The sequence below is a fragment of the Barbus barbus genome (genome assembly GCF_936440315.1).
Source record: "Barbus barbus genome assembly, chromosome: 5".
Classification (NCBI taxonomy): Eukaryota; Metazoa; Chordata; class Actinopteri; order Cypriniformes; family Cyprinidae; genus Barbus; species Barbus barbus.
The window spans coordinates 19,443,612-19,456,947 of NC_136733.1; the positions used below are offsets into that span (position 1 = coordinate 19,443,612).

At 36.4% G+C, this 13,336-nt stretch overlaps 2 protein-coding genes across 7 annotated transcripts in view; one reads left to right on the forward strand and one right to left on the reverse strand.

Moving 5' to 3' along the window:
- The window catches only part of LOC306870239 (mucosa-associated lymphoid tissue lymphoma translocation protein 1-like), a 1,002,100-nt gene extending 995,655 nt beyond the window's left edge, over positions 1 to 6,445 (forward strand). For 2 of the 5 annotated variants that reach the window (XM_079417388.1, XM_079417387.1), the window contains exons 10-16: positions 942 to 1,119; positions 1,197 to 1,268; positions 1,373 to 1,500; positions 1,777 to 1,926; positions 3,279 to 3,436; positions 3,950 to 4,075; positions 4,196 to 5,978. In XM_079417388.1, coding sequence (XP_079273514.1) covers positions 942 to 1,119; positions 1,197 to 1,268; positions 1,373 to 1,500; positions 1,777 to 1,926; positions 3,279 to 3,436; positions 3,950 to 4,075; positions 4,196 to 4,654 — 1,271 coding nt within the window. In that variant the 3' untranslated portion in view covers positions 4,655 to 5,978. Of the gene's footprint in view, positions 1 to 941; positions 1,120 to 1,196; positions 1,269 to 1,372; positions 1,501 to 1,776; positions 1,927 to 3,278; positions 3,437 to 3,949; positions 4,076 to 4,195 lie in introns of all 5 variants that reach the window. The other 3 variants (XM_079417386.1, XM_079417389.1, XM_079417385.1) reach the window with 2 other exon arrangements.
- LOC306870256 (complexin-4-like) lies at positions 6,111 to 12,263 on the reverse strand. Of its 2 annotated transcripts, none has more exons than XM_079417417.1 (3): positions 12,089 to 12,263; positions 11,624 to 11,711; positions 6,111 to 8,287 (listed from the first exon to the last, which is right to left on the reverse strand). In XM_079417417.1, the coding sequence occupies exons 1-3, from the start codon at positions 12,151 to 12,153 to the stop codon at positions 8,060 to 8,062; spliced, it is 381 nt and encodes a 126-aa protein (XP_079273543.1). In that variant the 5' UTR covers positions 12,154 to 12,263; the 3' UTR covers positions 6,111 to 8,059. The 2 variants fall into 2 exon arrangements, with proteins under 2 accessions (XP_079273543.1, XP_079273544.1); XM_079417418.1 differs by having other exon boundaries at positions 7,628 to 8,260; positions 12,089 to 12,231.
- Positions 12,264 to 13,336: the final 1,073 nt, after the last annotated feature.

Below are 13,336 nucleotides of genomic sequence, written 5' to 3' on the forward strand. Positions count from 1 at the left end.
TGCCTCTGAAAAGGTCAAAAAGCACCATAAAGTACCTATAATTTAAGCTTTCACATATTGAAACTTGGTGTGTTAATATCGGTTATGAGAACGAATCCTTATTATTGTGTAGATTTTTAGAATGCAGATTAGCTTCTTTTCCAAAACTGTGTGTAAACTACATAAACATTTGTTCAGCTTTTCATATTGGTCTGAGCAAAGAAAGCAGACGAGCTACATGAAAATGCTTAATATTTATTTAAATGCTTAATATTTATGTAGAATCATTTGTTTACACACATACACTTTTTTTAACGGGACTAAAACCTGCCAACCCAGAAAAGATCTTGATATTGGTTACAATTGGTTTCTGTTCTTTATAGTTCTTTTGCACTGTAATCTGTTAAATCTATACATATTTATTATGCAATGTTTTATTTAAATGTTTTTAAATGTTCAAGTTCTTTTTTAAAGTGGTTGCACTTGTTTTTAATAGAATAACACTGAAGTTTGTTTATCTTTTCAGCCTGTTTTTGTAATTCAATGCAGTATCGTATACTGTGATAAATGTTTCAGCACTCATTGTGATACGGAAATTTGATACCGTCACATGCCCGATATGTACAAGTTCAAACTGACATCTTCAACCAAGAGAAAGCTTTTGGTTTTGTTAAATGTTTGGTTTATGCCTCATGCAAAGCTATCATATGACTTATGTAATACAGTAAATGTGTCAAAAGGTTGAAATGGTCCTTTTTGGAGGTTGAAAGTGTGATTCACTATCCACTTTCATTGTATGGAATATAACAGACCAAACAATCTGTAAAATATCTTCTATATATTATTTAATGTTCACCAGAAGAAAGTCATACTGGTTTGGAATGACATGAGAGTGAGTAAATGATGTCAGAATTTTCTTTTTTTGATTGAAATGACTCTTTGTCGATTGCTCCTCCCTTTAGGTTTGTTGTATTATGCTGGACATGGTTATGAGAACTTTGGGAACAGCTTCATGGTGCCTGTTGATGCCCCAAATCCATACCGTTCAGGCAACTGTCTCTGTGTTCAGAGCATTCTGAAACTGATGCAGGAGAAGGAGACTGGACTCAATGTATTCCTCCTGGACATGTGCAGGAAAAGGTGTGAATTTAGATCATATTCACATTGGTATTTCATACATTGGTTGGCATCATTCTAACAGTAATATTTTGCTTCAGAAATTTACATGACGAAGCCACACCAAATGTTGTGCTCAAAGTTACAGCCAATATTGTGTTTGGATATGCCACGTGAGTTACTGAGTGTCTTTCTATTTCATCCAGAAATAACATGCTGAAGGACATTTTTGTTTACTATCTGACATGTTATGTTGAGATATATTATGTTTGTGAAGTTGTCAAGATGCTGAGGCTTTTGAACTGAGTTCAAGTGGATTCACCAATGGAGTCTTTATTAAATTCCTGAAGGAGCGCCTCCTGGAGGATGAGAAGATAACTTTTGTGCTAGACAGAGTGGCTGAAGGTGAGGGAACCTTGAGCATGTTAAGTTAAATGAAGCGTTACAGCTTTTATTAGTTAAATGCAGGCCCATTAAGCTCAAACAAATGATTAACTGATTTGAAAAGTGTACTACTACTTTCAGTACTTACTTATTTTGCACATTGACTTCTACTTCAAAGATTAATTTTAAATATTAAAATAAATACTGTATGACTGTTTGCATGTTTCAATTATATTTCATCTACTCATGTTTTGTTGCATGTCTTGACAATCAAACTGCTGGTTTGATTGTTTGTAGATATGGGTCAGTTTGACCCCACAAAGGGTAAGCAGGCTCTAGAGATCCGCAGCAGCCTATCAGAGAGACGGTCTCTCACCGATCCCATCCGCCCCGGGGAATACTCAGATGCAGGCGAGGCACACAACCTGCTTTGGTCTAAAGCACATGGTAATTTCAGTTACTTCAAAATATTGTGCAACTCATTTGAATAACCATATATAAGAGGTTCACTTTTTTTTTTTTTTTTGTCAAAATGAAATGTATACAAAAAAAGCATATGTTTTGTTAATGAAAAAACAATTACTAGTAACAAAATATTATAATATATTTATATAGTATAATTTCATTCATATATCTAATTTGATATATTATTTAATATTATATATTCCATTTTAAAACATTGTTAAAGGTGCCATAGAATGGAAAACTGTATTTACCTTGGCATAGTTGAATAATAAGAGTTACATGGAAATGACATACCGTGAGCCTCAAAAACCATTGCTTCCTCCTTCTTATGTTAATCTTGTGCGTGCAAAAGACCACTGAAAAGGAGGCGAATCCCAACACAACACCGACTGTGACGTTAAAGTCGGGATCATTAATGTTTACGCCCCCAACATTTGCATAACGTATACCAGCCCATGTTCTAGGTCAGCCGGACCTGCACAGAATCATTGATGCAGTGTTGCCAGATCTTTTGCAATTAAGATAAGATATCGCTGACCCTAAACTGCAACGTTCTACTCTATTAACTTTCTAAAGTGTCAAAAAGAGTGAAAAGACAAGTCCAAAAACGCTTATAACAGCTGGATCTAGCCAGAGGCTGCATCCGCGCCCACACTCACAACTCTCTCTCAAGCCTCGTTCACTCCACCAGCGTCTCGCAGTGATCATGTTCATGTCACGGACGCTAAACATTCTTGCAAAATCTCTTAAAAAAAATATCTTTGTCTCTGAGACAGGCTCAAACATATAAGGTTGGATGCCTAATCTCTCCATCATTCACGCCGAACAGTAGAGATCTGTTTGCTGTGTGAGCTACTGAAATGAGGCATGCTGTGAAACAACCAATCAGAGCAGTTCATCATTATTATTTATGACCCTTCCAAATAAGGTAATAACAGACCATTTCTGGCAGATTTTTTAATAACAGATTTTTTGCCCTTACCTAAGCCACATGCCTTCTATGTAGATAATATTGTATCAATGCATTCTATGGGACCTTTAAAGTGAGTTATTTCTTCCTCACCATATATTCTTCACCAGTGTTTTAATTGAAATAATTGATTTATCATGAAGCACTTTTTTTTTCTAATTTCTATAATTGTTGACAATACCAAAAAAAAATAAAAAAATCCTTGATCAAACATTTTCATTTAATTTCATAATGACATGAGATGAATCCAATCATCTTATCTGATGATATAAACAGATGATAGGTCTCGATGAATGAAATAGTACTGGAAATCAATCTTTTTTTCTCAGCATTTGTCAACTTTTTGTATTGTGTTTCAACCCAGAACTGCCGGAGAGTAAAGTTCTGGACTTTGAGTGTGGAGTTCAGATCAAAATGGACTTTGCTGCTGAGTTTTCCAACGTGCTTGTCATCTACACAAGCATTGTGAAAAAGCCAGATGAGATGCTGTCGTGTCAGGCACACATAACTAACCTCCCATTGGTTAGTGGTTTTTGTTTTTAATTTGGAGAAAGGTACTGCAGTTATTCTTAATCACTACCATTAAAAGATGCAGGGTCAAAAAAAAGCTATTATAATGTGATACATTCTCTATTCATCAAAGAATGTATTACATTTTCCACAAAAATATAAAGCAGCAGAACTCTTTTCAATATGTATATATGTATGTGTGTGTGTGTGTGTATATATAAGTTTTTACTGTATGTTGTGAGCAAATAAATGCAGCCTTTGTGACCATAAGAGACTTCCTTTTCAAAAATATAAAAAAAATCCAAACTTTTGAACGGTTAGTGTATATCTGCAGAAGTCAATGTAAAATATGAATCAGTCTAATTAGTTAGCTATATACAGTATAAATGAATCTGGGTTTTTTTAAGAATAGGATTCTCGTCAATATTCTATAATACCTATATTGCCTATATATAAAACATGAAACGTGTTCCTTGTAACATATGTTTGCAATAAAAATGTTTTTCCTGTTACCTAACTTTGAAGGATCTGGATGTGGACCCTAAGCTGATGAATAAAGAAACTCTGGAGGAAACAGGAAGCTTCCTTCTTTCAGGCAGTCTTCCTCAGCACTGCCTCTACACCAGACTCAGCTCACTGCAGAAACTCAAGGTACAGCTCAAGACTGACTGACAATATTTCTTTAGCTAGATTTGATTTACAATACATTTTTAATTCAAAACTACCTTGATACCTATTTTTTCTTCTAATGCTTTTCTTCCTGATTTACAGGAGGAACTAGCTTTCACTGTCTGCCTGCAAGTCCAGTTTAACTTCCTAGATGACCTGGTCCAGTGGAACATGGACGTTAATGTCGGCAAGCCCCTCACTTCCAAACTGGATCTCAACCGTCCCACCAGGAAGAACAGCTGTCAGCTGACGTGTCACATGCCGCACAGCCCCTCGACCAGCCCCAGCCACAGTCCCGCGTCTGATCGCCGCTTCCACAGCCACGGCCCCTGCATGCCCCAGCAGCATACCAACCCCTACCTCAACGTCTGCGAGCCCCTCCACGGAGCTGTAGGGGGTTACGGGGACTTTCAATTGTACGTTGACCATACATATCAATATGAGAATATGCCGTGCTCACCCCTCCTGAACCCACCAAGTATTCCCATCGAGACCACTGATGATATTGACGACATGCAGAATGAGTTCATGAATAGTTTGCAACTCTATAACCATCCCTGAGTGAGTACACAGCATTAAACAGATGATTAAATGGATACTCCTCACAAAAATGAAAATTCTCTCATCATTTAGCCATCCCAGATGTATATGACTGACTTTCATTCGATGAACACAGATTTTTTTTTTTTTAGAAAAATCCATCTCTGTGAGTCTTTACAGTGGGGGAAAAAATAATTTGATCCCCTGCTGATTTTGTACGTTTGCCCACTGACAAAGAAATGATCAATCTATAATTTTAATGGTAGGTTTATTTGAACAGTGAGAGACAATAACAACAAAAAAATCCAGAAAAAAACGCATTTTAAAAAAAGTTATAAATTGATTTGCATTTTAATGAGTGAAATAAGTATTTGATCCCCTATCAATCAGCAAGATTTCTGGCTCCCAGGTGTCTTTTGTACAGGTAAGGAGCTGAGATTAGGTGCACTCTCTTAAAGGGAGTTTAAAGAAACACAAAATAACTATCAATCTCCCTCGGACTGGGGCTCCATGTAAGATCTCACCTCGTGGAGTTTCAATGATCATGAGAACGGTGAAAAATCAGCCCAGAACTACACGGGAGGATCTTGTCAATGATCTCAAGGCAGCTGGGACCATAGTCATCAAGAAAACAACTGGTAACACACTACGCCGTGAAGGACTGAAATCCTGCAGCGCCCGCAAGGTCCCCCTGCTCAAGAAAGCACATGTACAGGCCCGTCTGAAGTTTGCCAATGATTCAGAGGAGAACTGGGTGAAAGTGTTGTGGTCAGATGAGACCAAAATCCAGCTCTTTGGCATCAACTCAACTCGTCGTGTTTGGAGGAGCAGGAATGCTGCTTATGATCCCAAGAACACCATCCCCACCGTCAAACATGGAGGTGGAAACATTATGCTTTGGGGGTGTTTCTTCTGCTAAGGGGACAGGACGACTGCACCGCATCAAAAGGACGATGAACGGGGCCATATACCATCAGGGCCAGGGCATTGAAGAAAAGCGGTTTTCTGTATTCTCTCACTGTTAAAATAAACCTACCACTAAAATTATAGATTGATAATTTCTTTGTCAGTGGGCAAACGTACAAAATCAGCAGGGGATCAAAAAAAGTTTTCCCAACTGTATGGGACCACCAAAGACCACCAAAAAAACCTCACACAAAGTGAACTTGATGGTAATCCATGTGACCCCAGTTATGGAAGCAAAGGTTTGTTGTTAAAAAGTAAATATTAGTGTTTTTTCTCAAATACATGTGTTGTTTTGCTTCAGAGAACATTGATTCATTAACTGGGATCGTATGGATTAAAGTTGTGCTTGCTTTGTGTGGTTTTTGAAGCGTCGACTGTCAAAAAAAAAAAAAAGAAGTCATACATTAGAATGGCATTAGACCCTTTAAGGACTGTGGAGTTAGTATATTAAAGGTCAAGGGTGTCATTTTTCCATATATATATTTTTTAAGATGTTATTTTTGGTATTTTTGCCTTTATTATGATAGGACAAATCAGAGCTGACAGGAAGCTAAGGGGGGAAGGATTAGGAAAGGTCCTCGAGTTGGGATTTGAAGTAGTGCAGCAGTGATATATGACGGCGTTCTGCCCACAAGGCTACTGGTGCCAACATCATTTTTCCATGTTAAAATAGTGTCTATCGATTAATGTCCACTCTATAAATCAACTAAAATGAATTCTTTCATACATTGATCGCATTCTTTTGCATTTGCATTTGGTGGTGGTTGTAATGCAAAAATGTATCATCTCAAGTGATTTTATCTCTAACAGATTTCAGTCTTTACTTTAAAGGGGTCATATGATGCGATTTCAAGTTTTCCTTTCTCTTTGGAGTGTTACAAGCTGTTTGTGCATAGATAAGATCCCTGAAGTTGCAAAGACTGAAGTCTCAAAACCAAAGAAATATTCTTTATCAAAGTTAAGACTCGACCACGCCCTGCAAAAACGGCTCATTCAAACACGCCCCCACATGTCTACATCACGGTGTGGGAAGATTTGCAAAACACCGCCCAGATGTATACGCGAAGAAAGAGAGGGTGGAACTATTATTCTCGCTGTAGTCAAAGACTATAGAATACCTAAGACATGTCACTATAGTTTTGAATGGGGATAATATGGCCGCTCAATCGTAGGAAGCCCCGCCTTCTGAATGAAAGAACCAATCGCTAATCAGTAAAGTCAGCGCGTCACTGCAGCTGCAGTTAGAAGTCCCGGTTGGTATAGAAACAGTCAGCGCTCCGAGACGTGCGCTCAGGTCTGCGCATGCGCACTGGCTGATCTAGCCTGAGAAATAAGCTTTTTATAATGCTATTTGAGCAAAAGAAACAACATTTATGACACAGTTGTTGTCCGATTTCATTGGTGATTTCAAATATTAAATTTAATCGTAAGCTTGGTGAACCGTTTTGGAGAATTTGAGTGACAGGACTTGTCTTAAAGAGACTTTGCTGTAGTATTGTTGCTGCCGCCGGCACCATGTCCTGGAGACGCTGTGTTTCGTTGTGAAAGAGAAAGTATTTTGTTTGGGCTTCCAAAAGGACAGAACTAGAAATCAGTGGTTAAGTTGTATTTACAACACTGTTCCAGAACAGTTTGTGGGATTACAAATTTAAATGGGTGCTATTATGCTTTTTCACTTTTTGAATTTTAGTCAGTGTGTAGTGTCTATGTTTGGGTATAAAAAGATCTACAAATCTCAAAGTCCACTCCCAAGGGAGAAAAATCAGAGTACACCTCGCTTCTCAGAACGATGAGCTTTGTAAAAAATCGACACGTTTCAGAAAGGCGGAGCATAGAGCAGCAACAATAATGTACAGTATGTGGAAAATTAATGTGTTTTTTTAACCTTAAACCGCATAACACATTGCATTACACCAAATACACACAATAATGTTCTTTTTAGCAACGTCATATGACCCCTTTAATGTGACTAACTTATTACGGCACCTTCAAAATATTTTAGCGTAAAGAAAATACTGTAGCACTCTTACTGTAAGTATTTAATCATTTAAAATGATCATTTATGTTAAAAGTCCTGTCACCTTATTGCATCTCAAAACATCTCTTTTTTCATATAGATTTTAAACATATTTAGAAAAATAATCTTTATTTTTAAATAAAAAGTGCATGAATGTCATGATTATCTTTTAGCATGTTGATATTGGTCAGTCACAATTTGATAAAAAAATGTATTAATTAAAACAAGAAACAAAAGAAAAACAAATAATTTATTAAAAAGAAAAACAAGAAACCAAATGAAAGAACTCAGAATAAATGCACAAATTAATTTCTGAACAATGACATTCATCTCTTGTGTGATCAATATTTCTCAGGAAATGGAAACGTAATAGTTTCACTGCATAAGCAAATGTGTGTCATCAAGACATTAGACAACTAGATGACTTTGACTTCCTCAACACATTACATAAGAGTGCACTTCTCCTCAGCCTTGGATTTCATCTCTACTAATGTGGCCTGAGCCTTTTCTTTGAGCTGCCCCATATCCATGTTCTGAAGGTTCTGCATTTGATCCATGATGGACTCCTTTTCTTCCTCCTCTGGTGCCTCTCCATCCACCATCTTGATCATTTCTTCTGGCACGTCAATGTCGTCTCCAGCCTGCTGGACCATAATCTCATCCTGTTCACTCTTAGTAAAACAAACAGCACGTCAATCAAACCTAACAGATAAATCTTATAACACTTCTTTGCTCATATAAGTAAGAATTATATACCCAGAACCCATAGTTTGTAGACATGCCTCAAGCACGACTTATAAATAAAACAGCATGAGGTGATTTTACGTATTTAAACTACTTCAATAAATGGCCACATTGTCTCTCAAGATACTGATTTGATACTTATTTGTATTTTTTAAATGTTTAAATTGTTGATTAGAGCAATATACATACAGTCATGGCCAAAAATATCGGCACCCTTGGTAAATGTGATCAAAGAAGGCTGAGAAAATTAATCTGCATTGTTAATCCTTTTGATCTTTTATTTAAAAAAATTCACAAAAATCTAACCTTTCATTGGATAATAAGAATTTAAAATGAGGGGAAACATCATTATGAAATGTTTTTCTCAAACACACGTTGGACACAATTAATGGCACCCTTTAATTCAATACTTTTTGAAACCTCCATTTCCCAGTTTAACAGCTCTAAATTTTCTCTTATAATGCCTGATAAGGTTAGAGAACACCTGACAAGAGATCAGAGACCATTCCTTCATCCAGAATCACTCCAGACCCTTCAGATTCACAGCTCCATGACGGTGCTTCTTCTCTTCAGTTCACCTCACTCATTTTCTACAGGGTTCAGGTCAGAGGACTGGAATGGCCAGAGCAGAAGCTTGGTTTTGTGCTCAGTGACCCATTTTTGTGTTGTTTTTGAGGTTTGTGTTTAAATTATTGTCAGGTTGGAAGATCCAAACATGGTCCATTATAAGATTTCTAACAGAGTCAGTCACTTATTGATTTTTTTATCTGTTGGTATTTGATAGATTCCATGATGTGTCTAAACAAGATGTCCAGGACCTCCAGCAGAAATATAGGCCCACAACATTAAAAATACAGCAGTATATTTCATCGTACACATGGGGTGCTTTTTATCCCTGTGTTCACCAAACCCATCTTGAGTGTTTGCTGCTAAAAATCTATTTCATCTGACCATAAAAGCCAGTCCCATTTGAAGTTCCAGTCGTGTCTGATAACTGAATATGCTGGAGTTTGTTTTTTGATGAGCTAGGAGAAGTTTTCTTGAAACCCTCCCAAACAACATGTGGTGATGTAGGTGCTGTTTGACTATTTCTTTTAAAGGTTTTCTGACCCCGAGACTCATCTATTTTCTGCAATTCTCCAGCTGTGGTCCTTGAAGAGTCTTTAGCCACTCAAACTCTCCTCCTCACCGTGCATTAGGACGATATAGACACACGTCCTCTTCCAGGCAGTTTCATTACATTTTCTGTTGATTGGAAATTCTTAATTATTGCCCTGATGGTGGAAATGGGAATTTTCACTGCTCTAGCTCTTTTCTTAAAGCCACTTCACTAATTTGTGAAGCTCAATTATCTTTTGCTGCACATCAGAAATATATTCTTTGTTTTTTCTCATTGTGATGGATGATTAAGCGAATTTGGGCTTTGTTTTCCCTCCTATTTATATTTCTGTGAAACAAGAAGCCATGGCTGGATAATTTCATGTTCATAATCACCCTGGAGTACAGTGGCCGAGATAACGCAACACGCTGCAACTTCAGAAAACACATGCAAATAGAAGAAGCACCAGCTAATCAAGAAAACATCTTCATCAGTTTGACAGCAGGTGGTGCAAATGCTCACAACACAAACAAATAAAGAAACATACTGCAAATGCTTACAATACAACCAAATAAATTTTATTTGCACTGCGTTTCTTTGTTTGGTTGTGTTGTGAGCATTTGCAGCGTGTGCGTTGTTTAAATTGAGGAAGTTGTTTTCTTAATTTGCAGGTGTTTTTTTCTATTTGCAGCGCATTGAGCTCTCTCGGCCACTGTACCGGAGTCCTCAAAATTGTGAATATGAATGGGAATATACTTCAGAGATAATTTACTCATAAGAATTTCTAGGGGTGCCAATAATTGTGTCCAACGTGTATTTGAGAAAAACATTTATTTCATAATGATATTTCCCTCCATTTTAAATTCTTATTATCCAATGAAAGGTTAGAGTTTTGTGATTTTTTTTTTTAAATAAAAGATCAAAAGGATTAACAATGCAGATTAATTTTCACAGCTTTCTTTGATCATATTTACCAAGGGTGCTAATATTTTTGGCCATGACTGTATATGTTATTATTATTATTATTATTTTATTAAATTTTTTGTGCAGATTCTGGCCATACCTGAGACACTTCTTTAAATATTTTTGCAAGCCAGTTTGATTACGGACAATGAAAAATAAAAATAAGACATTAATTAAATTAAATAAAAAGAAAGCTTTCTTTGAAATAAAGGAAAAGTAAAAATGTAGATTATAAAAATACTTGAACATTTTATGATTTTGAGTTATTTTATGTATGTATAATTAACAGTTTCTTTAAAAATGTAAAGAGAATTTTATATTATCAGAGAATAGAATAATGAATCATTTGCAACTTTATGAAGGCCTCGCAATGTAGAATAAAAAAAGGACTAGGCTATCTGTTTGTTTGTTTATTTATTTATATATTTATTTATGTTTAATAAATATAGTTGCTTATTTAACTTATCTCAGAAAAAAATCTGATCTTCAAATCCCGAATATATGGTGACAGCTTTGTAAAAAGTTAAAAGTTTATTTATTTCTATACTAACCCTGAGTGTCCACTACATTACATGTGTATAGATTTTATATCAGTAGTTCACAACCAGGGGGCCGGAGCCAGGACCACTAGGGGGCCTTAGTAAACTTATAATGGGGACACAGAATTACTCACATTTAATTTAAAATTAGACAAAAGTATTAAAAGTCAAGATATTTCTAGGACTATAGAGGTAGCTTAAATCTAAACGTGTAACTTCTAGACCTGGAAAGGTCATGTAAAATAATAAATCCATTTTCATTTTTATACATTTTCCCTATGGAGTTAAATGATCTCTCCATCCTCTTTAGAATGGCCGGCATAAGCTTCCTTATCTATGAATATTTGACTTCAACAGACGTCACACATGAAACTGCAGCCGAATCACACAGTTTGAAAGCTCTACAGCAGTGCTGTTAAAGCTCACTTTAGGGATTAAGCACCGCAGGTGGTTAAGCCCTGAACATCCAAACTCACTATTTTAGTTTACTATATTGTGCCTTAATCTCCTGCCACAATCTGCACTGCAGCCTTAACACACTTGATAGCTTAACCATCTCTGCAAACTGATGCTATTCATGTGCTGCTTAAGCACAGTCAGTCAGGGACAGGAATAACTAAATTACTGAAAGAGATTCGTTTATCTGCTCCTGGGACTCTCACCTTTGGAAGTCGATATTTGTCTCTTAAACAAGTCCTCAAACAAGCCCTTTCTGCCTTTCTTGTAGCATATTCTGCATCTCTCTCCATCCTTTATTCCCAAAGAAGCAGGCAATGTACAGGAGATGAGAAAAGCACAAAGAACAGAAGCAGAAAATGAACAGGAAAAGTCAATACCAGAAGCAGTCAAGAACTGTTACAACATTGTTATCAGAAAACAGCACAGCATCAGGGTACTTCATTTAATTTAATACATGTATTTACAATAGGGGAAAATATAGGGGATGCGATTTCTTTCACCGCTCAACCAGTGTTAAGCCTTACATGAGCATCATGTGAAAGGTATACTTCACAAAAAATGTGTTTGAAGATTTATTTCAGTTTATTCCATGTTTACAAGATTATGAAAAGCCTCCTGGACAGAATGGGCTTGAATAGCCAATGTTTTTAAAAGAGTTTCAGACTTACTTTTCCTCCACCATCTGCTTCTGATACTCCTCATATTCTTCTCTGGACATTCCATCATGAGACATTATGCTAGTTGTTCTTGTTTCTTCAACTGGCTGATCACAATGAATGAGAACTGATGTTCAAAAAACAAAAGATACACTACTCCTTTCCCTTTTTTCCCAAATCAAGCTTTAGCTTTAGGATTGGTCTGTCCGAGTAAATCCAATGAGAGGCTTTTCTGTGCGACAGCCCTGCAGTTGCATCACCAAGAACATCCTGACAATGACCCTGGCCAAAAAAAGAGTAACCATATTCTGCCAAATTCCATCAGCTGTTCTGTGCCCTTTGTTTCTATTGTCAGAAAATAAATGAATTCATCTTTTGCTCATCATTTGCAATTTTGTCAAGGTCACTACTAATAATAATTTGCAATCATTAATTGTTGTTAAATACTACTACTAGTAGTAGTATAGTAGTAGTAGTAGTAGTAATAATAATAATAATTCTATCTCAGATTATGAATGTGGTTACAGTCTCTTATAAATTCTACTAGCTAAACTCTAAGCCAAAAACTTAAGCAGTGGCACTATATTTTATTGCATCACTATGTATTTTATACTTATAAATGTTTTTTTGCCAACACAGTTTCATTTAAAATATTTATAAAAATACAGAATATATATAATTTTGAAATATATATTTTTGTCCCATAAAACAGTTGAACTACTGTGCTTCTTAACAGTGAGGTGTTAACAATGAAATACTGACAAATTTACCTCTGTTTGAACCATGTGCTTACACAAAATAAATATATAAATATTTTTTCATGATATAATGGCAAGAAATGTTATAAGAGGTAAAAGCATAACAGTGTTGAACAGAAAGTACAGAAACTCTTCATACTGTCAGTTTGCAATTAATATTAAAGAACTGTAAGTAATACAATCCTCCAGTGCAGACTACTTTTCTCAGCACCTGACCAGCACATAAAATAAATAAAAGGCTACACTTATAACTACATCCACATTTGTGAATACAGAGTGTCCCACACAGTTGAGGTGTGAATCTGAAGTTGTCAAACACCAAGTTGTGCCAGCACTGGTCACAGTACCTGCTCCGTCTCAATAGAGGGTGATGTTACAGGATTTCAAATCATTTGATCAGGCAGTGCTGTTGGCCGCCTCCTGGCACTCATGGTTAATTTAAAACAGGAAGCTGCAAGCATACACCAGTCCTGCCAAGTCACCATGACTGCAGTAGTGAAGG

Bases quoted from the DNA above. Each gene is read 5' to 3' on its own strand.
- LOC306870256 (XM_079417417.1), bottom strand. From the start codon at position 12,153: ATGTCTCATGATGGAATGTCCAGAGAAGAATATGAGGAGTATCAGAAG. The intron at 11,712-12,088 runs GTAAGTCTGAAA...TTGGGAATAAAG, and splicing joins AAGCAGATGGTGGAGGAAAA to GATGGAGAGAGATGCAGAAT. The intron at 8,288-11,623 runs GTGAGAGTCCCA...TGTTTTACTAAG, and splicing joins ACAAATATCGACTTCCAAAG to AGTGAACAGGATGAGATTAT.